The sequence below is a fragment of the Coffea arabica genome, chromosome 3c (assembly GCF_036785885.1).
Source record: "Coffea arabica cultivar ET-39 chromosome 3c, Coffea Arabica ET-39 HiFi, whole genome shotgun sequence".
Classification (NCBI taxonomy): domain Eukaryota; kingdom Viridiplantae; phylum Streptophyta; class Magnoliopsida; order Gentianales; family Rubiaceae; genus Coffea; species Coffea arabica.
The window spans coordinates 2,835,405-2,859,245 of NC_092314.1; the positions used below are offsets into that span (position 1 = coordinate 2,835,405).

The 23,841-nt window shown below is 36.5% G+C and overlaps 3 protein-coding genes and 1 pseudogene across 5 annotated transcripts; 2 read left to right on the forward strand and 2 right to left on the reverse strand.

The window, feature by feature from the left end:
- Window positions 1-327: 327 nt before the first annotated feature.
- LOC113736100 (sugar transport protein 8-like) lies at window positions 328-5,002 on the forward strand. 2 transcript variants are annotated; one of them, XM_027263034.2, is made up of 5 exons: window positions 328-648; window positions 2,836-2,960; window positions 3,075-3,394; window positions 3,491-4,117; window positions 4,397-5,002. In XM_027263034.2, exons 2-5 carry the CDS (start codon window positions 2,855-2,857, stop codon window positions 4,835-4,837), a joined length of 1,494 nt encoding a protein of 497 aa, XP_027118835.2. In that variant the 5' UTR covers window positions 328-648; window positions 2,836-2,854; the 3' UTR covers window positions 4,838-5,002. The 2 variants fall into 2 exon arrangements, with proteins under 2 accessions (XP_027118835.2, XP_071937934.1); XM_072081833.1 differs by lacking the exon at window positions 328-648 and having other exon boundaries at window positions 2,485-2,960.
- A 2,158-nt stretch (window positions 5,003-7,160) lies between these two features.
- LOC113735360 (sugar transport protein 8-like) lies at window positions 7,161-9,262 on the forward strand (annotated as a pseudogene).
- Window positions 9,263-9,633: 371 nt separating this feature from the next.
- LOC113734113 (mavicyanin) lies at window positions 9,634-12,592 on the reverse strand. 2 transcript variants are annotated; one of them, XM_027260461.2, is made up of 2 exons: window positions 12,241-12,592; window positions 9,634-10,229 (listed from the first exon to the last, which is right to left on the reverse strand). In XM_027260461.2, the coding sequence occupies exons 1-2, from the start codon at window positions 12,422-12,424 to the stop codon at window positions 9,862-9,864; spliced, it is 552 nt and encodes a 183-aa protein (XP_027116262.1). In that variant the 5' UTR covers window positions 12,425-12,592; the 3' UTR covers window positions 9,634-9,861. The 2 variants fall into 2 exon arrangements, with proteins under 2 accessions (XP_027116262.1, XP_027116263.1); XM_027260462.2 differs by lacking the exon at window positions 12,241-12,592 and adding an exon at window positions 10,860-12,172 and having other exon boundaries at window positions 9,634-10,275.
- A 2,120-nt stretch (window positions 12,593-14,712) lies between these two features.
- Window positions 14,713-20,391, reverse strand: LOC113734112 (sugar transport protein 13). Its single transcript, XM_027260460.2, has 5 exons — window positions 20,025-20,391; window positions 18,935-19,257; window positions 17,250-17,374; window positions 15,803-16,094; window positions 14,713-15,702 (listed from the first exon to the last, which is right to left on the reverse strand). The coding sequence occupies exons 1-5, from the start codon at window positions 20,152-20,154 to the stop codon at window positions 14,992-14,994; spliced, it is 1,581 nt and encodes a 526-aa protein (XP_027116261.1). The 5' UTR covers window positions 20,155-20,391; the 3' UTR covers window positions 14,713-14,991.
- Window positions 20,392-23,841: the final 3,450 nt, after the last annotated feature.

Consider the following 23,841-nt stretch of genomic DNA (forward strand, 5'->3'; position numbering starts at 1 on the left):
ACAGTACATAACATTTACAAACATACAATGCATATATATATATATATATATATATATGTGCGTGTATAGATATATATATATATTGCTTATTAATGTTTAGTGCATTCTTGATGCTCTTAATTATCAAAAATTTGAAAACAAGAAAGAGAGGAAAAGAAACTTGTAAGGTACGTTGTGGTTGATGGATAATGTAAATTGAAACGAGAAGAAAAGGTTTGGCAGCACTTATTAGTGTTCATGTCAATAATGGTCAGTTACATGTTATCAAATATTTCAGATATGATTTCCTCAAAAAAAGATATGATTTGCTCCAAAAAAAAAAGGTATGTGGATAATATAATTATCCATAACAACTCATCACATATTCCTGAGTGATTGCATTTCACCCGGAAAATCTAGCAAAATCTCTTCCCGATTAGAAATCCAGACGAATTCGGTGCATACGTCTTTTGGAAGTAAACGGAAGTCGACAAAAAGATAGAAAATTTTTGCTGCCAACGTATACATCTTCTCTGCCAACATATACATCTGTATACGTCTCTTAAGAATATTTCCATCTTCTCCAGCATTGCTGCCAACATATACATCCATTAATTTGGCAAATACTATCATCACCAGACAACAGTTTTATACCTTCGAGCTCAAGAGGTAAGGTTCTAATTCTTTTTAAATGTTAAGAGTTACTTCATTTCTTTTCATTCTTGATCTTCAAATTTTTTTTGGCATATGATACGACCGGAATCACAGTATATTGCATTTCGGATACTTACGGAAACGATAAACTGATAGTTGAATCACACTACTATTTGCTTTGGGAAAGGATCTCCACAGTTTCTGGTTTAATGCTTGCTTCATTTTTTCTCCAGTTTTCACTTTTGAATCGTCACTCTGGTAATGAAAAGAAACAACGCATGTATAGATAAGGCTTCTCTTGCTAGTTCTTTTGGTGAGTTGCATGGATATGGAAGTGAACTTGAGACTGCTGTCTGAAACTGTATATGTATTGGAATACAGGTCGGTTTTGCATATTGAAATGGGACGTATGTGATAGACATCACATGAAATCACGCAAACTATTGATTACGGGAGAGAATTCTTGATTTCCAACAAACTTTTTCTTCTTCTTTTTTACTTTTAAATTTTCAGGTCAGAAAACATTTATAACCTTGGAAGGATGATAGTCGGATTAGAATATATGCCATAACCTTAAAAAGTTAAGCTGCAAGACTTAAAAATGTTAATCTGCGAGTCATGGAAATGAAATAAAATGTTGCTACAGAGGAAATTTTCAATCAGATTTTGAGGAAAGAATTAACTAGAATTTATCACTGCTTAACTATTTTTCAACTGTGTTTATGATCTGGGTTGGATTTTGAACATTTGTTGCCACAACATAAGTTGGGTTCCTTACAAGTTATAGGACAGAGACAGAAACTGTTGCTCCATTTTTGAATGATCAAGTGGCAGATTGGGGTTCAAAATTGAACTTTGGGTAATATATATATGAAGTGCAGAACATGATGTACATTCTTTTTCATGCGATGTAGAGGACCTACAATATAGTTAACTAAATATTTTGTGATGGTAGCGTACACATAATGTACAATCTGTTGGAAATTTTGTACATCCTCGTGTCCTGCCTCCCTCCAAAAAAATTACAGCATGGAACCGTCTGTTTTACCAAGCTCCGATAACTCCAATAATAAGTATGAAACTCCTGTGTGAAGCTGCTTTACTGCATTTATTTATTTATGAGTAAATTTTATATACACTATCATAGTTGAATGGATGACACATGAACAAATTTTAAAGTTTAAATTCAAATTTTGTACATGTATCATATATCTAAGATTAATCCGACAGTGTATATAAATTTTAAACCGACAATGTATATAAAATTTAAATCCGACAATGTATATATTTAAATTTAATCCGACACTAGAATTTAAGTTTTGCACGTGTATTATATATCTAAGATTTAATTTTAAACCGGCAGTGTATATAAGATTAATCCTTTATGTATTTAAATGCACCCTCTTTTCTTTCTTCTTTTTTTTTTTTTTGTTTTCAGTCCATATCCAACAAATAATGACCAAAGAAATGTCATTTGATCTTATCCTCATTGTAAAGGCTTTAGGACCAAAAGAACAAAAGATAAAGATTCTAAGTTTTCCAATTCTTGACTATTAAAACTGTACGGCTTTGTGGTAATATTTGTGATGGATATATACTATATGTGGCACAGTTAATAAAGAGAGTTTAGAGGATGGGAATTCTCCAAAATTAAAAAAAAAAAAGTGCAGTGAATTGAACGGTGGTACACTTTTTTTTTTTTATTGTTATATTTTGACTATTCTCAGATTTTGTAATCCTTTTGACTTTTGACTTTTTCCACCCCTAAATTCTAGTGTAAGTGAGCGGTAATTATTTTGCATCATCACATGTGACAGTGAAAGCACTAAAATCCTAGTCAAAGAATGACATGCGGTAAACAAGGTTTGCGACTCGATCCTGCTCATCTAAATCAACACATATCCACAAATTAATCCGAAGTTTAAGTGCATGAAGCCTGCAAAATCTAGTATAAAAAGATGAACCAAAATGCCAAGATGAACACGGCAATTCACTATCACCATCTCCTAATAAGTACAGGAGGGAGAGTAAGGGGCAAGAAAACTAAAAACTATCTTGTGCTCTCATTACTCTCCTTGTACATATATGTATATCAATTTATATAAATAATTTACAGGTGAAATCTGTATATAAGAACCCTTGTCAATATAAATTTTTCCTTTAAAGGAAAAAGGCTGAGTGATATTTGCATCTGCGCATCAGTTTGGAACAGCAATTGAAAATGGCCGACCCTGTTTTCAAATCAAAGATCACCCCCTATGTCTTCACTTCTTGGATCCTTGCAGCCTTCGGGGGGCTGATGTTTGGCTATGACATCGGTATTTCTGGTATGTAACAAATTTATAATCAACAAAACGTTTCCAATTTTCCTTTTTTTGCTTTAAAAAATTCTGATGGTAGTTATTTTCGTTTTATTTTTATTTTCTTGGGGTTGATATTAGGTGGTGTTACGGGCATGGATGATTTCTTGATTAAATTCTTTCCAAGAATCTACGAGAGAAAGTTACATGCAGCGGAGAACAACTACTGTAAGTACGATGATCAACTGCTGCAGCTGTTTACATCGTCCTTGTACCTGGCTGCCTTGGTTTCTAGCTTCTTTGCATCAAAGGCTTGCAATGTGCTGGGACGCAAGCCCACAATTCTCATGGCATCCACCTTCTTCATGGCTGGCGCTGCCTTGAGTGCTGCTGCTCAAGTTGGTTGGATGCTCATTTTGGGTAGAATTCTCTTTGGAGTTGGAGTTGGTTTTGGAAATGAGGTACTTACAGAATTGATTAGTAATACAGAATTGAGTTACATTATAAAAGTTAATTACAAGAAGTAATTTTGGTGCGTTTGACTGGAAAATGTGCAGGCTGTGCCCTTGTTCTTGACAGAGATTGCACCAGTCCATCTCAGGGGAGCAGTCAATATCCTTTTCCAACTGGCTGTTACCGTTGGTATCTTCATTGCAAATCTTGTCAACTATGGTACCTCAACGATGCATCCCAATGGGTGGAGATTCTCCCTTGGAGGTGCAGCAGTTCCTGCTGTAGTACTCTTCGCCGGGTCGTTGGTCATTACTGAGTCTCCCGCCAGCCTTGTGGAAAGGAAGAGAGAAGAAGAAGGAAAGGCAGCTCTGAAGAAGATCAGGGGTGTTGATGAAGTTGACGCTGAATTTGAAGAAATCTTGTCGGCTTGTGAGATTGCTAGCAAAATCAAGCAACCATTCAAGAAACTCATGAAGAAACAAAGCCTTCCCCCATTGGTAATAGCTGTTTCCCTTCAGGTCTTCCAGCAGTTCACAGGGATCAACGCTATCATGTTCTATGCACCAGTTCTTTTCCAGACTCTGGGATTCAAGTCTGATGCTTCACTCCTGTCCTCAGTCATCACTGGCCTTGTTAATGTTGGCAGCACCTTCGTCGCCATCTTCCTTGTTGACAAAGTTGGCAGGAGAAAATTGCTTCTTCAAGCCTGTTGCCAGATGTTAATCTCTCAGGTATATATACACATTATACGCTCGTCTAAATTTTCATTACAACGCTTGTTAGACTCGAATACCATTTTGTCATGCTAGATCTCTCTTACAACACCGCCAAGCATAAAAACAATTATTTTCATCACGGATTCGCTCCATTAACCAGGGGAACGCTCTCTTAAAATGCTCTCCCATTCAAATTCCGGGCTTACCAGTAAACTTGGAACACTATACATAGGCATATAATTTTCTTGACTATTCTAATGCTGATCCTGACAATGCATTTTCACTTTTGTGCAGGTTGCAATTGGAGTGATCTTGCATCTTAAATTGTCCGAAACAGGGTCACTTGACAAGGGTTTGGCAGCAGTGGTGGTGGTCATGGTGTGCACATTCGTGATGTCGTTTGCATGGTCATGGGGTCCCCTGGGATGGTTGATTCCCAGCGAGACATTCCCACTGGAAACAAGAACAGCAGGCTTTGCCTTTGCAGTCAGCTCCAACATGCTCTTCACCTTCGTCATAGCTCAGATGTTCTTGTCCATGATGTGCCACATGAAAGCCTACATATTCTTCTTCTTTTCTGCATGGATTGTCGTCATGGGCCTTTTTGTGATTGTCCTCTTGCCTGAGACCAAAGGTATCCCCATTGATTCCATGGTGGAAAGAGTCTGGAAGAAACATCCAGTCTGGAAGAATTGCTTCGACGATGATGACTCAAAAGAATATGAGATGGCCTAGTACTTGGAAGGCTGAAGATACTTCAGCTTTAATTATTTTGTTGTGGAGATGGGCTAGTTATTATCTATATCCCTTTCTTTCTTTCTTTTTTTGTTGTCTTTCATAATTTGTCCTGAATTATAAATTTTGAAGTTGTTCGAGAATACTACAACAGAGTTTGAACCAGTGCATAGAAAAAAATGGAAAAAAAAAAATTCTGCTTTCGATCGATCATCTTCAAGTTATATGCTTCTCCTTCTCCCTTTGAGTGCATGAGCATTTCTACTTTCCTCGGTTCATCCTAATTAAGCACACCCTAGGATGGTACTACCGGAATGTATGTGATGAAATGAAACCCTTTTGTATAATTCACTAATTATGTCTAGCTGACACAGCACAATAGCAACGATTTTTAGGTCCCACAAAGAAAAATTTCACTTAACTACTGAGTTAATCCTTCTTTTTTCTTTTTAATCTCAACATCTTTGAAGTGCTCTATGGAACTTACATTCAATTGATGCATGCGTCCACTCTAAAATATCCCCTCTTGTTTGATGAGAATTGGATTTCGTAATCCTACTAAATTGTACGTAAGGCTGAAGTAATTTGTGAAACCAATGAAACATTAATATATATAGTAGCAAACTTAAGTTTGAAACTGGTCATACTCATACCATGCCAAAGACCAAAGTGACTAAAATTCCAAGCCTGGATCAATTGAATTGATTGTTTTTTCCCTCGTTTTTTTTTTTGTATTCCCTTTTTGTTTTGAGATTTAGAAAGGTAAAAAGTTTTCAAGAATATTGTTAACTTATGATCAAACAGTTTTGATTTTCTTAAAAAACAAATTAGTGAAGAAAAACTTGATCCAGCTGCTGATAGATGTAATATAATAACAGAAGAAGTCGCATAGTAAATAGTAAAGACACGATCTATTGGGGTACGTGGGTTTAGAATTTAAGTTCCATAAAAGGCTCCAAAAATTAGCGCCTTTTGGAGTTCTCCTGTTAATTTAGATGTTAAGTTTGCCAATTTAAGTGGAAATGGAAAGAAAGAGTAAAGACACGACTTGGGCCAAGGTATTAAGGTCGAAACTGAGTTCAAACTGTTTCAGTGATTGTGGGCTTTTATCTGTGTTAGATCAGTCCAGCCTAGCTGCTCTAGAATAGAAAACTTTTGAATTTTGACATGAGTCATATCACCCAATTTTTGACATTATTGTAGCCAATCCAACCAACAATATTAGACGTCATTTAACATTTTTTTTCTTGGGAAATCCCAAAAATCTCATTAAATGTGTAAACATCTGTTAAATGGTTACAGGAGGGGTGAGTCTAATCACATGGCCAACTATCTGAAAAAAATCAAATTTAAAAATTTATTTTTTTACGCAATTGTTAAACGTGTATACTACCTCATTTAAAGAATTATTTACACTGTCAGTCAGCGTCAGTGTAAGAAAAAAATAATTTGACTAGTTGTTTGACTCATTACATCTCTTAAATTCAAATATTTGTCTAAATTGTTTCATTGCGTAATTCACAACAAATGGCTTGTACAATTTGACAGTAGAGCTATTATATTCGATTATTGTTCATGTGCACGGTTGTTGTGGTCAGAATTATATGAAGTGGATGTTTGAGTCTTATATTTTGAATTTGTGCCCACACCTTAGACCATAAACATTTCGAGGTGAATGTTGCTAGTAACCGAGGGTGCCCTGCCCCAACACCGTCACTTGACCTAACAGTGAAGGACAGTAAACGCATACTTGGTAAACAGTTCGGACAAGATAAAGATCTCATGTACCTAAATACGGCTAATTTGGTTGGTGATTGCCACAAATGCATATTCGATCCTTTCCTTTCGCTTCACACAGGCTAGTTTGTCCAAGCTATTTCCTGCATGGCTGGCCTTATCTAAGCTTGTTCAAGCTTAAGGGACAAGGTATTGTTTCAATGGTGGTCAAATACCATCCAACGCCAAAAAATCTTCAATTATCACTTGCCCAAAATTCATGCTAAAATCAGCCCACATTTCTTCGACAACTATGGATCAAAGTGCTCTCTCATCCTTCCTCTTACATAAAACTCTTCCGACATCAAAAGACTCCTTAAGACTCGAAACTTACATCACTATTAATATTAGCAAGAATTTAAGTATCAGGAATTTAAACGTTATAAGTCACACAGGAAAGAAACTTGCAAGAAAAACCTGATGTTTATGTTCAAACCTTTATCTATCCTAGAGATATACATAGATTGTATCTCTTTTAAAGCAACTCTTTAGTTTTGTGATTTGTCCACAGCAAATTTTTATGGTATGAACTTTGTCCAAAACAAATATGACAGGCTCGACCGACCCTCCCCAGCAGTATTTTCAATCAAAGATTACGGCCTACATGCTAATTTGTTGGATTCTTTCAGCCTTTGGTGGACTAATGTTTGGCTACGATGTTGGGATCTCAGGTTAACTATCTCACATCGTTTTTCTTTCTTACCAAATGGAATAGAGATTAGACAAGTAGACAACAAGCCTAGTGGCACTTGTTAGTAGCATTTTAATTTGCTTAGTTATGGTAGCGGATGGATTGGAGATAGAACTTCAAGAAATTAAATGGCTTTTAAGTTAACTGATACCCTTCATAGTTACCAGCATTTCACTTCTTTATGAACAATTGTACATGTTTTACAAGCCTTTTATTTCAATAGGCAACTGATGCATGCTATATTCTTCAGCATAGAGATAGAGGCATGACTCGTAGCTATGGAAGATAGTCAATTGAGCTAAAGTCTTTGTTGATAGTGACTTCCATGGATGATTTCTTGATAAAGTTCTTTCCTGATGTTTACGAGAGGAAATTGCGTGCAAAGGAAAACAACTATTGCAAATTTGATAATCAGCTTCTTCAACTTTTCACTTCTTCCTTGTATCTTGCTGCACTTGTTGCAAGTTTTGGTGCATCGAAGGCATGTTCAATACTTGGACGGAGGCCAACTATTTTGATGGCTTCTGCTTTTTTTATATTTCGAGCTATCATAAGTGCCACTGCGGTGAATAAGGCTATGTTAATAGTTGGAAGGATTCTGTTTGGAATTGGAGTTGGATTTGGTAATGAGGTAATTAAAGCTACTTTGGTGCTCAGTCAATTAATTGGTTCTTAATTATGTCATTGCCTCTTCTGATCCGTAACATTGCAGTCAGTTCCTTTGTTCTTGTCTGAGGTTGCTCCCGTTCAACTTCGTGGAGCTGTCAATGTTCTGTTCCAGTTATGTACGAAAATTGGTATCCTTCTTGCTAATCTTGTTAACTATGGGACACAATCTGTGCATCCAAATGGATGGAGGATATCTTTAGGATTAGCAGGTGCTCCAGCAATCCTTCTTTTCATCGGTTCTATAGTCATTACTGAAACGCCATCAAGCCTAGTTGAACGTGGCAAAGAAGAAAAGGGCATCGAAGCCCTGAAGAAGATTAATTAGAGGTGTCGAAGATGTTGTGGCAGAATTTGAACAGATCAAAATTGCTTGTGAGATGGCACATCAGGTCAAGCATCGATTCAAAAAACTCCTAAAGCTCTCAAGCATGCCTCCACTAATAATCGGTGTGCTGATGCAAGTATTTCAGCAATTAACTGGGGGTAATGCTATTATGTTTTATGCTCCTATCTTATTTCAAACGGTTGGAATCAAGAGCAATGGATCCCTGCTGTCCGCTGTGATCACAGGGCTTGTTAATGTTTTAAGTACTTTCGTGTCAATCTTTTTAGTGGATCGGCTTGGTAGAAGAAAATTGCTTCTTCAGGGTTGTATTCAGGTGTTCATATGCCAGGTAAGGTTGGACGCTCGAAAAAAAAAAACGTACATCCCAAACATATAATTTGATAGTTCATGACTACAATAATATTGTCTTTCAATATGCTGCCAGGCTAAACAACGACCTGTGGCACTATTGTTAATTGTAATTGTCAAAATCCATGCAGATGGCAGTTGGTATCATTCTACATGTACATTTAAAAACCACCGGTTCACTTAACAAAGGACTTGCTATTCTTGTTTTGGTCCTCGTCTGTTTGTTTGTCATGAGCTTAGCTTGGTCTTGGGGACCTCTTGGTTGGTTGATTCCGAGTGAAACATTCCCCTTGGAGACTCGGACTGCGGGATTTGCATTTGCTGTCAGCTCCAACATGCTCTTCACCTTCCTCGTAGCGGAGTTGTACTTATCGATGTTGTGCAAAATGCGTGCCTTCATTTTCATCTTCTTCGCAGCCTGGGTATTCATAATGGGTTTGTTTGCTGCATTTTTATTGCCAGAGACTAAGGGTGTGCCGATTGATGTCATGATCGACAGGGTTTGGAAAAAACATCCTGTTTGGAAGTAATTTATGGGCAAAGAAATTACAAGACATTTTGAGATGACTTGAAACATTTGCGTACATGTAGGAGACTGTAGTCATCTTCCCATTCCCTACATTTTTAATTGCATTTATCACTTTATTCTGGCTGGAAGCTCGAGAATTTGATGCAAATTTATTTTTGTATGGAATGTCTTTGTGAGAATTTTTAGGATTACAGTGCTTGCTGATGGAGCAATTCCATCATTTGTACACATTGCCTCGACTCTTTAAGCTTCTGGTTTCTCTTTGAAAACCACAATCACAAGTTCATTATGTCCTCCAAGAAAAGTATAAGCTATCCACCAAAGCCTTGAGCTTTATGAAGCTTTTCTTTGTGCTTTAAGCGTAATATTTTTGGATACAATATTTTTCTTGAAATGCATGTGAAAGCAATGGACAACTACTGGGGTGCAATTCAGACTAACTTGAAGATTTCCATCAAGACAGAGGTATCTGGGATGGACTCTTTTTCTCTAAATGTCAAGAAAGTGCTGCATATATACTTACATAAGAAGAAAACTAGTACTGACTGGTACAATTATTTGACTCGAGATACACGAGATATATAGGCTTCATATGGATATTCTTTTGAAAATATGTGCTTCTCCATGTCAAGAGCTTGTAGACTAAGCTCAAAATCCTGCTATTATCAAATAAAACCACAAAGTATATTCATAGCAACAGCTATAGCTGTGCCAAGGTCTCTGACGAGCCTATTTGAATTGTAAAGCGGAGAAGCAGCATTTGGAGCTGGTGCTGGCGTTTGCACAGGAGGAGGAGATGGTGTCGCTGATGGAGTAGGAGCCAGTGCAGTTCGGATAACGTTGATATCGACCTTCTGTCCAGATTGGCAGTGACCAGGTACACCACACAGAAAGAGGTGGTGACCATGAGTAGTAATTGTTATTGTATCATTGCCTGTTGTGTGAGTTGCAATAGGGGATGAGGCATTGCATGCCTGATACTCAGTATGTGTTACTTGCATCACATTGTGAAACTGGGGATTGTACACGAAAACTGATACAACAGAATGCAGAACAGAGTCATTCTGATTGAGGTGGCACTGTTAATGTACAAACACTATATGAGGAAAAGAGCAGAAGAGTAAGCAGGCACTAAAACAACTATGAATGGCATTCCTAGCAGCAGCGGAATAATCAGTAAGGACTTATCAGGATTCTCAACCAAGGAAAGAAAGAAACACATATTGTGGCTAAATTTGGGCAGGCGATAGTGATACATTAACTTGTGTTAATTAAAGATTTTTGGCTTACTAAATCCCTTTGACAGCACTAAGAAATGCTATACTAGAAATGAGACATGACATACGATTTTGAATTAATCCCTGGTGGTTGTTTATTCTTCTCTGATACATTCAAAACTCTCGTCATTGGAGTATTGAACTAGAGGGCTTTTACTGTCTCTTTAACTCACTTATCCATGTCAATCATCTCAGTATATACCAGGCAATCCTACTGGTTCTTTTACTGGTGTAAAGATGTACTGCTTGTCTGGATTGAAGGGGGTGGAAAAATTCTTTTTGCGCTAGGTAGATGAAGGGCCCAAGATTTATCAAATCTTAAGCGAGCGTGACAAAAGAGTTTCAAATTGCTAGACATATTTGTAGCCAGGCAAGAAATTACCTACCTCCAAGTTTGCTGGTTCTGGCACACACGTTAAAATAGCCTCCCTACAGTAACCTAACTCCAACACACCAAACTTCAAGAAGCAGTAGTCTTGAAGCTTCCATGAATTAGCTGGAAAAAACCTCATGTCCAAGTAAACCAACTTTAAGCAATATCATCAGTCGTAAAAGTGGGTTGCCAATTAACTACAATCCTGTAGGGGGTGGGGTGGCTATCTTTTTGTGCATGAAAGCAAAGGGAGTTGGCATGATCATTAAGGCGTGCATTATTCAAGAATGTGGGCTACCTCAATATAACATCCCCAGTATTCATTCATTAGGGGCCACTATACAACTTCCACAAGGCACTATTATCCCACTTGTCACCCCCATAGATTGTTTGACAGAAACAAAGTCCTACATTTTGTTTGCAAAATGATGTCATCCCAATGAAGGTCCAGCGCGTGTGAGACCCACTATCACAGACCTATAGTGCTAGGAGGATGGCTAAATGCTAAAGTAGTACTAGTTAAAAAGAGGCGAAAAAAAGGAACAGGGTACTAATCTCTTTATATTGATCAGGGACCAAATACCAACTAAGGTTCCCTAAAACCTGGACATCCCCACAATGTTGACAGATGCTTTGGGTTTTTCTGTTCCGAAAGGTCACCTGAAACTAAACTACAGTTGTGAGGACAAATGGAAAATGAGCTTCTTTTTCCCCTTTCTTTACTCATTTAAGTCATAAAAAACGAATCTTTTTCTAAAGTAAATAGGTTTTAGAAAGGGAGGGGCGGGAACTGGGAACTGGGAACTGGAAAGCAAGGAGTGAAACACTTATAAAGGAGAAAATCATAAAAGTAGCAATCGTTTTAAGATAAGGCACAAACGCCTTTAACTATGAGCCGGTTTGATGGAAAATTCTTCCTGAAAGATTCATTTTTGAATTTCCAAAGACCTTAACTACAAGCCAGTTTGATGGATAATACTCCATGAAAGATTCATTTTTGGATTTCCAAACGTGTTAACTGTGAACCAGTTTGGTGGATAATTCTTCATGAAAGATTCATTTTTGAATTTCCAAAAGCCTTAACTGTGAGCCAGTTGATGGATAATTCTTCATGAAAGATTCATCTCTCAATTTCCAAACGCCTTTAACTACTGAGCCCATCTGATAGGTAGCTCTTCAAGAAAGATTTATCTCTGATTTTCCGACCAAAGACAGAAATGAATGCCACAGTCTGATATAGACGTGCTTCAAAAAATCTATCATAATTTAGATATAAAACAGACACAAGAACCATCATCTACAGAGGAAGAAAGCAACATCATCTGCTTGGAAAAAAAAAACAGAGAAATATCAAAGAATAAAGAAAGATGGAGTGAAAGAAGAAGAGTACATACGAATAACATCACCAACTCGAAAGTTTTTAGTAGCAGCCCATTGCTTGTAATCAACATTGCCAATTGTAGTCCAGCCTGCAGAGTCTCCAACCTTGTAAACAGCTCCAACTGAAACCTGGAAAGAAGCAGAAAGAACCAACAACACCACTGCTAGAACCCTATAGTTTCCCGCCGCAAAAGCCATTGAATTTGAGCAAAATACTTGATGGGATAGCTGAGTTTGCAGAAATCTCTATGAATTTTGATTAGCCTTGTAATTCGAAAGGTCGGCCTAAGCTGTACTTTTGAAGTATATGGTAACTGAAGAAAGAGCGGAATACTTTGTGGTGTCTTTTCAGTTGGGAGTTGGGGCATATATAATTGGGCTATGAGCCTATGACCATTTAACTGATCCTTTTCTCTTTTGCAGTGTGAAATTGAATTCGGAGCCATCAAATTGGGCCCTTCTGTTGATTGTGACTGACCCTTGAAACACAAATTGGGTAGACATTAATAAATCCAACAACCAGCGACTACTTTCTAAGAAAATGACAAAAGATTTTTTCCGACCTTTTCTCCCTTGAATTTTGCAAAAGTTAGTGTAGTATCATAATGCTTTTCTTTTGGGGCTAATGGATAGACAAGTGATTAAATTTCAACTTAAATTATTGGATGTTATGAACAAGGTTCTTATCAAGTAAATCTTTATTTTTTGAAAATTCAATTATTGCTTACAAAGAAGAAGAGAAGATGCTTTATTTCTTTTGGAAAAAAAAAAAAAAAAAAACATGCTAAGGAAAAGCAGGTGGAGAAGGCATGACAAATTGCCTTCTTCTTCCAAGCAAGAAGAGTCCAACCTTCGGAAACCTATTCGAATCTTAACATGCAATTTATTAAAGTCCCAAGTAAACCGTGCAAAACTAGTTTTCTACTAATTAAAGATTTAATTTGGACATATATTATTGCTAAATGTCTGTGGCAGGTATTTCTAAGTTTGAGTCCCGCATAATGACTAAAATATGAGATGGTACAACGTAAACGGATCTAAGTACGATGCTTATAACTTGACGAAGGAATCGCAAGAATACAATATAGAAATCGTCTTCGGCCATGTTCATATTTCAGGAGCAGATTGTTGTATGGGGCGGTGCATTTATCGTGCTTTTTCGTTTAGATTTTGACTCCCACACAGTTCTCACCACTAGGACAAGGAAATAGGAACAATTTCTGAAATGTAGTTTAAGACTGATTATTATTATATTACAACACATGAACAACAGAGAAGGATGTGGGTAGACATCTAACATCAAGCTGTTGGCACTGCAGAACATGTATGATTTCTGAACCATGTTTGAAAAACTTTAAAGGAAAGGATTGCATGGTGGAGGCTTTGTTAATGTTGTTAGGTGGTGGATCATGAATTCTATTTTGCCTGTAACATAGTACATGGATTTGTAGGAATGCCATGATGACATTCAGTTAGAGTATCGCTTTGTACATGGGAGATCTATGTTTCCCTTGCACTCAAGCAGCCAAAAACGCTCGAGACAGTGCTCTTTGTAATCTGTTTGATTACTCAAGGACTTACTTTTTCTTTTTCTTTTTTTTCCGGAGATGACGACAACTGTAGTATATCCTAATCTATCCTACACGCTAAGGATTTTTTTTTTTTTTCCGAAGACGATAACTGTAATATATCCTAATCTATCCTGCACACTAGGGGGAGGAGGTGGATCTAAAGAGGTCCAAAGGTGATCTGAAGGAGACTGAATCACTACCGGACCAAACGGGTGCACTACGGATGCGCCTGAATTCTTTAAAGCAAATACACATTTAATGCGGCAATTGATGGGTGCCTCCCACCCCCACCGAACCTTAAAGGCTTGACGGTGGCCACCAGCCTTTGGTGAATGGTTCAGAATTCTTTTCACTTTTTTTTTTTTTGGTTTTTTAATTAGCAGATTTACACATTCTAAGCCTGCTTGTGTAAAGATGCATCTGTCGTAACAGTGAAGTAAAAATGAATCATTATAAATTCATTTTAACAAATAAACTTATAATGTGGTTGCTATGATGACAAACTTGTTAATGCTAATTGTCTGTTGATGTGGTGAAGAATTCATAAAGACATCATCTAACATCATAGAAATGCAAACAATTTTGATTCCTGCATAGAGTTAAACGAGTATGACGTGCCTTGATCATCTAACATCATCAACTGAAGAGAAGTAAAAGCGATTGTGTATCAAATCGAAATTGTATGTAATCAAGTAGAAGAATTTTCAAGTTCCAAACAAATTAATACCCTAAATAAATTGTTTTTCAAAAAACACAGCATGTAGAGTATTTCAGCATGTGATTAGCATACTGAAGCTCAAGAGCCCTTCATCCCGAGACACAAGTTACCTTCTTATAGTCACAGCAAATTTAACTTCCCTACAAGGCGCTTTTGCACGTTAGCTTACCCATTCCTTGAATTCACTACTCTGCTGATAAATAAAATGGTGTCGTTAACCCTATAACCATTCATTTCTGATGCATAAATCATAAGTAGATCGAAATAAACTATTGTTGCTAAGTTCCACCACACTATGTTTTGGACAATAGTAATTTCGAATCGGCAAGCATATTACTTATATTAGAGCTTGGACCAATTCAAACACAAATTGCACAAGCACATATCTATAGCTAAACTACGGTTCATTGACCGTCTAATGGTGTCAACATAGAGTATGAGATCCAAATATTCGGCAAAAACTTGGCCGCCTTTTTTTACAACCGTGATGAAGGATCAAATCCATTAGAATGCCCATTCTTCTTGGTGCCTCCTTCTAGATTTCCTTCACCAGGATGGACATCATCCATAAAATTCTTCCAGAGCCAGTGTTGCTTCCAAACTCTTTCAGTCATTTCTTCAATGGGCACATTTTTTGTTTCAGGGAGGAGGAAAAACACAAAGAGGGACATGATCAAAACCCAGCCGGAGAAGAAGAGGAAGATCCCAAACTTGAAATGGCACAGCATTGAAAGAAAGGCTTGTGCAATCACAAAAGTGAAGAGCAAGTTCACACAAACCGTAACGCTCTGCCCTGCTGATCTTGTCTCGAGAGGGAATGTTTCACTCGGGATTAACCATCCTAAAGGTCCCCAAGACCATGCGAAAGAAGACACAAATGTGCAAACAAGGATGACCACAAAAATGGCCCATCCGTGGCTAAGGCTTTCAGAATGATCCTTAACCTTGATCCCCAAAATGATGGCAATCACAACTTGGGATATGAACATCTGCACACCAGCTTCTAGCAAGAGCATTCTTCGGCCAACTTTGTCGACAGAGTAGATAGACACGAGGGTGGAAAGAACGTTAACAGCTCCGGTGATAACAGCAGAATACAGGGATGCATTGCCTCCAAACCCTACTGTGTTAAACAGAACTGGTGCATAAAACATGATCGCATTGATTCCTGTAAACTGTTGGAAGATCTGTAGCAATAGGGTCACAACAAATCGAGGGTCAGATTTAAATTTTCATTTCCAGCACGCATCAACTTGGCATTGTACTAAAGTTGAGATGCAATCTAACCTGTAACGCAACTGCAATGACCAGCTGAGGCCTATTCCTTCGCATGAGGAGATTCCTGAAAGGGTGTTTCACTTGTTTGGCCACACGGCTGGCTTCTAAAAGTTCTTCATACTCTGGCTCAATATTATCAGTGCCTCGGATCTTTCTAAGCACTGCTTTTCCTTCCTCCAAGCGACCGCGCTCAATCAGACTGTTAGGCGTGTCAACCACAATAAGGGCCCCTAAGGTTAGAAGCCCTGCTGGGATTCCAGCCAATCCAAGTGAAAGTCTCCAACCCCATCCTCCTTTGATTCTGTAATTTCATAAAGAAAACAAAATCTTGCTTAGCTAAACAACAGCCAAAAAAATCATGAAGCGGAAAAATATTTGACTATTAGGTTGTTTACAAGAATTGTAAGGGGAAAAAACTTCTCCTCATGCATCAGAAATTAAATAGAAAAAACCCAAAAAATTAGTTCAATACATGATGAAAATTGTCACCAAAAAAAAAAAACACATTTTCATTTTCATTTTTCTTGGGGACAAACATCACAGTCAATGCCGATGGAAATGCATATCTGTCCTGCATGATTGGATCGTTTCTGACCGCAGATGGGTCGTTATCTTGAGGGCTTTCATGTGTTCAAAATGGGGACCAATCATAGACTGAACAATATGGTCCCAGAGAATAACTCCATAATATTGGTTCAGTGTTGTTAGGTCGTTAGTCTTCAATTTGTCTACAAAATCGCATGAAGTGGGACTTTGGGAGTTGGGATTGAAATATTTTATTGCGCTGGAGTTTCCGTTCTTGGCAATCAATTATTGATCAACGTGTACAACCTACAACGATTGACAAATCAACCTAATCGTGAACTAATCCTTGATTAGGTAAAAAGCTGCTACGACACAATAATTTCTTTCCAAGAGAAAATGCTGTAGAACAAAACGCTTTTAATTTTTACAAAACTTTTTTCCTATCTTACCATCCGAACCAACCTTTCCCTACTTAATATAACACGCATTCAGTTGATCAAGCAAGTATTAATTACTAGGATTATAACACATTTATCCGTGATAGGTAGGTCAAAGGGGAGCAAAATATTACACAAGCAACTACCTCAATGCTAAAGGTAGAAAAAAGGTAACCGTGGAGTTACCTTAGGTAACCGTTTGTGTATCTCTGACAAAAAAGGTAGAAAAAATAAAAACTACCTCAATACTAAAGAATCGGACACTTGGATAGCATAATGCGGTCAACCAACCAAAAGTGTTTTTTTATTAGCTTTATTTTGGCAAGTGTAATTTGTCACAATTCAAAGTTCAATCAAGTTGAAAGCGATTTGAGTTGGAAAAAAACGCTGCACATCATATTGATCACAAATGCCAAGAAAGAAAGAATAATATGAAATAGAAACGCTTAAAGAAATGGAAAAACGTAGGAATAGAATAAAGAGAGAGGCCTTACTTTGCTGTTCCGTAGTTGACAAGGTTGGCGAAAAGGATGCCAATGGTGACCATGAGCTGGAATAAAATGTTGAGTGCTCCACGGATTCTGGTGGGTGCGATCTCCGACAAGAACAGCGGAACAGCCTGACCGCCAGTTTACATAAGATAAGGCATGTCAATCTTCTACCATACCATATACTATGCCTTAGGTAAAATTTTAGTTAAAGGAATTTCGAGCTTGTAAATTTTTACTCCATGCACATGGCTCTAGAATATACGTAGGAAATTGAAATTTTTTAGACATCTTTTTCGGCTGCAAGTGCATGTATAATTTGTTTTTAACCAAAACAAAGAAGAAAACATATTTTTTTTATGTCATTTATGTGAAGCCAAAAATTTAAAAAAAAAAAAAAATCTTATCCTAATTTTGGTGATGAATTGAATAGATGGACAATGAACGGACTATGACCAACACAATTGATTCCTATGAAAGTGACAGAAAGCAAACATAAATTCACACGCATGTAATAAAGGGTTAGATACATAATGCACACGTCTTCATGCATGGAATATGTTATTTCTTTTTTTTTTTTTTTTTGGGTGAGAAAAATGTTTTGACTGGTATATGTTATCTAAAGTAACATCAACTGGGCTTCCTTCTTCACCAAATTAAGGATAATGATTCAAGAAGAGCAGCATCAAAGCTTTCAAGATTCATGTCCCTTGAACCTGATCATTGCCAAGAATAAAAGTAAATTTGCAGAGCACGGTGGATTGGGATGGGGTGTTGACTGTGGACTAAAAGGGGATCGATTTCTGGAAAAGCAAGATTGATGGAAAATGGGAAACTTCCAAGATGGAGGGCTCTTTGGAAAGATATCAAAAGATAGGCAAAAAGCTTGACTAAAGAGTTCTTTATTTTATCTTTTGCGTAGGTTCAAAAAGAAGTCTCAATCACATATATAATTGTATATAAAAACAAACAAGTGTCAGACAGAATACAGTTCATTTTTTTTTTTAAAAAAAAAAAAAGGAAAGAAAAAAGGGGAAGATTGAAGGGGACAAAAAGATCTTTCAGCATCTTGAATCTCCAATAATTCAAAGAAACACGTCTCCTCAGTTAGTTTTCTTGGAGAATATTTATAGTATCTGGGGCTCTTGTATGCAGAAGACACACCAGTCAGGCTTCATGACCCACGAGGCAACTAACAAAAGGTTGTTTGGAGCGCATTTTCAAGAAAAATATTTCGGAAAAAATTATTGCAACATTTTTTTTAGGATGTGATGCATATGAAACGAAAGATAATCGAGAAATGTGTGAAAGAAATATTCTCAAAAAATCACAAATTATATTTTCTCAAAAAAATGGCAATCCAAAAAAAGATATTTGAATTTTGCATCCTAAAAAAGTACAAAAGGTATGAGACCTTTTTTTCTTTTTTCAAAGGTTGCATAAGATATGACTTCTCATTAGAATGTACGCAAAGGAGACAAATATGGGGCAAAATGAACTGTAGAGGAACAAGCCTAAACGTGGAGTGCTGTTTTGCCCAAAAATACATTCCCACAAGGAGCCTCTCAAATCTCACCGTCCAAAATTCAGTATACCAAAAACTGGCACACGCCCTCATGCCATAACAAAGGAGACAGTTTGGAAATCCCAAAATTAATCTCCCAAGAAAAATAGAAAGTTCAGTAGAGTACCTGATTAGCAAAACCAACTCCACATCCAAGTAAAATTCTGCCCATAATAAGCATAGCTAGATCCTGTGCTGCAGCATTTAGGGTCACTCCACAAATGAAGAAACATCCTGCAATCAACATGGTAACCTTTCGACCGAGCTTTCTTGTGGTGTATGAGGCAAAAAAGGTAGCCGTTAAACCAGCCAGATACAAGGACGAGGTGAACAGTTGGAGGCCTTGGTTATCATATTTGCAGTAGTTACTGTTCAATCCGTCGTCCTGAGTCCGACGGTACACCACTGGGAAGAATTTTTTCAGGAACGGTTTCATTGATGTTACTCCGCCTGCAATTAGACAAATGGCCGTCACGGTTGAAGAGGAGGAACCAACTCAACTACCCCAAACACGTGATGTGGAAAAAAGGGTGCAAGAAGGGACTTAAGAGCAAGAGCATTATGAGAAAAAAGATGAGAAGAAATTGACATATCCCATGAATCATGATCATCTTTATTAGTTCGCTTGTGGAGTATTTTCGAATCAACTTGCTGGGAGCCACAGCACATGTTTAAGATAACTTCTTGTTTATCATATACAAACGTCTTTTATTACGTTTGATTCCTAAATATTCTTCCATCATATTTTTTTTTTTTTCTGTTTACCCTGCTCTAATTAATCTCTGTGCAGATATATATATATAGTCTGATTAAATATTCCTCTTGATGTTATGTATTAGTACGAGAATTAGCCTTTTAATCCGCTACGACTGTGCTAGTATAACCAAGTTTCCATAATTAGTTTACCCGAGTACCAACCTTTTGGCATTCTAACATTAACACAAGCTAGAGGAAGTTTGGAATGGAACCAACTTTTAAAGTTGTAATAAGATTGTCATATTGTACTACTAATCGAAGTTCTTGTGCTTTATGGAACATTATCAATCATAACAAGCCTATTTAAACATGTAGTACTTAATCCACAACAAAAACAAAAAACAAAAAAGCACTTGATTCTGTGAAGGAGAATCAAGAAGTTTGCTTGAAGGAGAAAGGACAAGAAGCAGGAGACAAATGAAAAGCAATATTCATAAGAATAAAGTAGTATAAATACAAACCTGAAATTCCAACATCATAACCGAACATGAGACCTCCGGTGGCGGCCAAAATGCACGAGATGACAACAACAGGAGTAATCTTGGCCTCGAACTCCTTCCCTCCGCCCACTGACATCCCTCCGGCCACCATGATTGGCTACGTACGTACCTTCAAACTTTACTTAAATGCCTATATGCTTCTCTCCTTGATGTATGACAAGGAACCCTATTTTAAAAACTCGATATTTCTCAATATTCCACCAGAGAAAGAATGAAAGAAAAAGAGAGACTCAACTTATCAAATGGTGGATGATGAGGAAGAGCACATACGGTAGGAAGGAGAAACAGGAGTTGTTTATATAGAGAGTTGAGACAGGAGTGTTATATTACTGACTTGAAAAATGGATGAGCAAATACGGGCACCACCACAGGATTAATACATCCACGTGTACCGTAATTTTGACTGTTTTGAGCTATTTCCCTGTTTGAACGTTGACGGTCTCCTTCCGATGCACAGCTGATCAAAAGAGGCGATCAGAGTCAAACAACTTGGGCGTGCAAGGTTTGATTCCATGGTCGGCATTTGATCCAAAACAGTACAACTGTTATCCCGCTTTCGTTTTTTTTTTTGGGGGTGGATCAGGCGAGATTAGACAGACGCAGTATTCCTAGGTTAGTAAAAGTCTACAATATTACGACACATGTTTGTTTGTGGGATTGAGGCAGGTTACTTTCGATTACATCTGAATTACGTATATCCTTTCTGGGAAAAGAAGTCTTAGGATTTAGGAATAATAATAGGGAATAATAAGAGCAGGATAGATTGTCATTTTCTGTTAAAAAAAATTACATCGTTTTTCGTAATTATATTTTTTTATTATTATTTTTTTCTTCACATATATCAAATTGCTATAGTAATTTTTTTAAAAAAAATAATAAAAAATACAATCCAAACGGGACATATTTCCTGGCTTGTCATATTTCATCATGCAAATTTAGTCATATCATTTGTCATATTTCCTGACAGGTAATATGTAACCGAATATCAAAAACAGGCATCAACATAAACTCCACGTTTTCTTTTCTCTATCGAATCATGCGTGTTGGTTGTAAAATTGCTAAGTTATACCCCCTCCATCTCAAATTCTTTTGTCACATTTCGTGATTTTGAGTATTATGGTTTGATGGTAATATTAGAAAATTATTTTCAAAATTGCCCTAAAAAATTTAAATTTTAAATTTAAATTTAGTATAAAATAGAGATAAAGGTACAGATAATATTGAAAAAAGAGATCGAAAATAAAGTTGATCCTGTAAAATAATAAATATTTTAGGACATTTCAAAATAAAAAATATGACACTTTAATAGGACAGAGGGAGTATTAGCTAAAACAACTAATTTCTTGAGAGAACAAAAATAAAAATTCTTGTGAGATGTCTCCTTCTAGATTGTGGTTTTCGGAAGCAATTTTAGGGGAAAAATATTATTGCGATAATTTTTGGGGCATTACGTGTATGAGATAAGCATGTGGTTAAAAATATAAGGAGTTAGTTTCAATTTGTATATACCAGCCATAAGCTATTCTACAAACCTATAATTGGACCACACAATTTACATACTATAACATTTGTACGGCACGTCTTGCCTCAAGAATACCAAACTTTAAAAATTCTCTATTATTTAGTCATATGTAGAGGGAGTGCCTTTTCCACTTGTGAACAAAGTCATATCTGGCATTTTCGCATGGGTCCCAACAAGTGAACTAGCTAGTAAAATAATAGAATGAGGTCGCTTAGGATCAAGGACTTCCGCAACATAAACAAGGACATAAGATTAATTTCATAACCTAAAACCAATAATTTCAACAAACAAAAAAGTTAATCAAAGATGTGAAGGACTTTCGAGATTAAAGCATTTATGCATGTTTATCTTATTAAAAGTTGTGCCATGACTTAATCATTAATTAAGCTTAATCTTGATAAATGTTTTGAAAACAGCTTTATCAGAGGCTTGGAATAAGCTAATTAACCGAGAAGACTCCTGCTTAATTGAATCGAATAAAACTGTTGTTAGCCTCGGGAAGCGTGTTCGGCTAATGAACAATTGATTAAGGCTTAAGGCAAAAATAAATGAGATCATGTGGCAGTTGGATTTAGCAATTCAACAGTATCTAAATCTAAAGGGGAAAAAAGAAGAAGAAGAAAAGATTCGTTGATTTCAGATAATCTTAAACAACCACTGGCCTCTACTAACGCCAGACTCTAGACTTCCAAGACCAGTTTACTTGTTGGATTCAGATAATCTTAAAACGTGCCCCCACGGGATAGTTGGAGCTGTCTTGTCCAGAATTCGAGTCTCATTGTTAACGTGTTTGGTGTGGAATGTGGCCTCTTCTTCAGGGTCGCAGGGGATTAGTCGGGCCCCGTAAGGATTGACCCGGACACTCTTGTATTGATAAAAAAAAAAAAAAAAAAAAGATAATCTTAAAACGCCCATTGGCCTCTATCAATTTCCGACTTTGGACTTCAAACTTCCAAGACCAATGTGTTCACTTGACCACCCTAGGATACCCTTCATCTCTAGTAGAGGTGGCAAATCAACCCACTTAACTAGATTTACCTATACCCGTCCATGAATAGATGGGTATGGGTATCTTAAATTTTTGTATATGGGTATAAATGAGTTACCCAATAATACCCATTTAATAAATGGGTATTATTGGGTAACCCATCAAACCCAATTAACCCATTTAAAATTCTCTTCCCCCCAAGTGTCTTCTTTTCCCCTACCTTTTTTTTTTCAAATTTTTCATTTTGTCATGATGTTAACATTATTATTATTATTATTATTATTTATTGGTTTTATCTTATTATTTTATTTTTTCTTAGTTTGTTAACTTGCTCATTTTTTAGCATTACCAATTTATGATAAATTTTAGCCTATTTTCTTATCTTTATAAAATGAAATTTTAAATTTATATATGAAAAAAATGTTAGGGGTTCAAAATTTTTGGATTAAGTTTTTATATTAATTTTTATAGTACTTAATTCAAATTTTTATATTCGTATTATTCAATTATTAAATAATAGGTAATTTTGTGACATAGAGTATAAATGAAAAAAATTGGTAATTAAGTTTATTGAACATTATAAGTAAATATTTAAAATTAATGATGAGTACAAAGAGTGGTATAAATTGATAACTTAGTTTGTAAAAATGAATTTAAATGAGTTTGCAAAAAGTTAAAATAAATGAGTTATAAATGGGTAATTGGGTTACCCAATTCATTTTTTGACTTACCCATTTATACCCATCTAATTAAATGGGTATAAATGAGTTGACTCACTTATACCCATTACCCATTTTACCCAACCCAAACCCGCTCAAGTCACCCATTTTGACACCTCTAATCTCTAGGTGTCAGGACCGCTACTGAGTAGAATCGAGCTATTCAAGCTTTACTCAAGTATAAAAAGTACTTAAACTCGAACTCAAATAGTTCAGTAAAAGTACTTGAGATCGAACTCGACCAAATCGATCTCAATCAAGTTAAACTGAGTTCAATCGAATTTTCAAACTCAAATTTTATTAATAATTTTATAATTTTATAATAAATAATTAAAATTATATTATAAATATACTATTCAATAAACCTCGACGAGTATTTAAATTTTGATTTTTGTTTTATTTGGATTCGATTTGATTACATTATTGAATAATTCAAACTCGACTCGAATTTGTCAATGCGGAGTTCAAGTAGTTTGATTAATCTACACCCCTAGACTGCGAATCATCATTCTTTGTTTTGACTCCGCGACCATTAGGATCAAATCTGGC

Bases quoted from the DNA above. Each gene is read 5' to 3' on its own strand.
- LOC113736100 (XM_027263034.2), top strand. From the start codon at position 2,855: ATGGCCGACCCTGTTTTCAAATCAAAGATCACCCCCTATGTCTTCACT. The intron at 2,961-3,074 runs GTATGTAACAAA...GGTTGATATTAG, and splicing joins CTATGACATCGGTATTTCTG to GTGGTGTTACGGGCATGGAT. The intron at 4,118-4,396 runs GTATATATACAC...ACTTTTGTGCAG, and splicing joins GCCAGATGTTAATCTCTCAG to GTTGCAATTGGAGTGATCTT.
- LOC113734112 (XM_027260460.2), bottom strand. From the start codon at position 20,154: ATGGTGGCCGGAGGGATGTCAGTGGGCGGAGGGAAGGAGTTCGAGGCC. The intron at 19,258-20,024 runs GTTTGTATTTAT...GTCTAATTGCAG, and splicing joins TTATGATGTTGGAATTTCAG to GCGGAGTAACATCAATGAAA. The intron at 15,703-15,802 runs GTTAGATTGCAT...CTATTGCTACAG, and splicing joins TCATTGCAGTTGCGTTACAG to ATCTTCCAACAGTTTACAGG.
- LOC113734113 (XM_027260461.2), bottom strand. From the start codon at position 12,424: ATGGCTTTTGCGGCGGGAAACTATAGGGTTCTAGCAGTGGTGTTGTTG. The intron at 10,230-12,240 runs GTATGTACTCTT...CTGTTGTATCAG, and splicing joins TCGAGTTGGTGATGTTATTC to TTTTCGTGTACAATCCCCAG.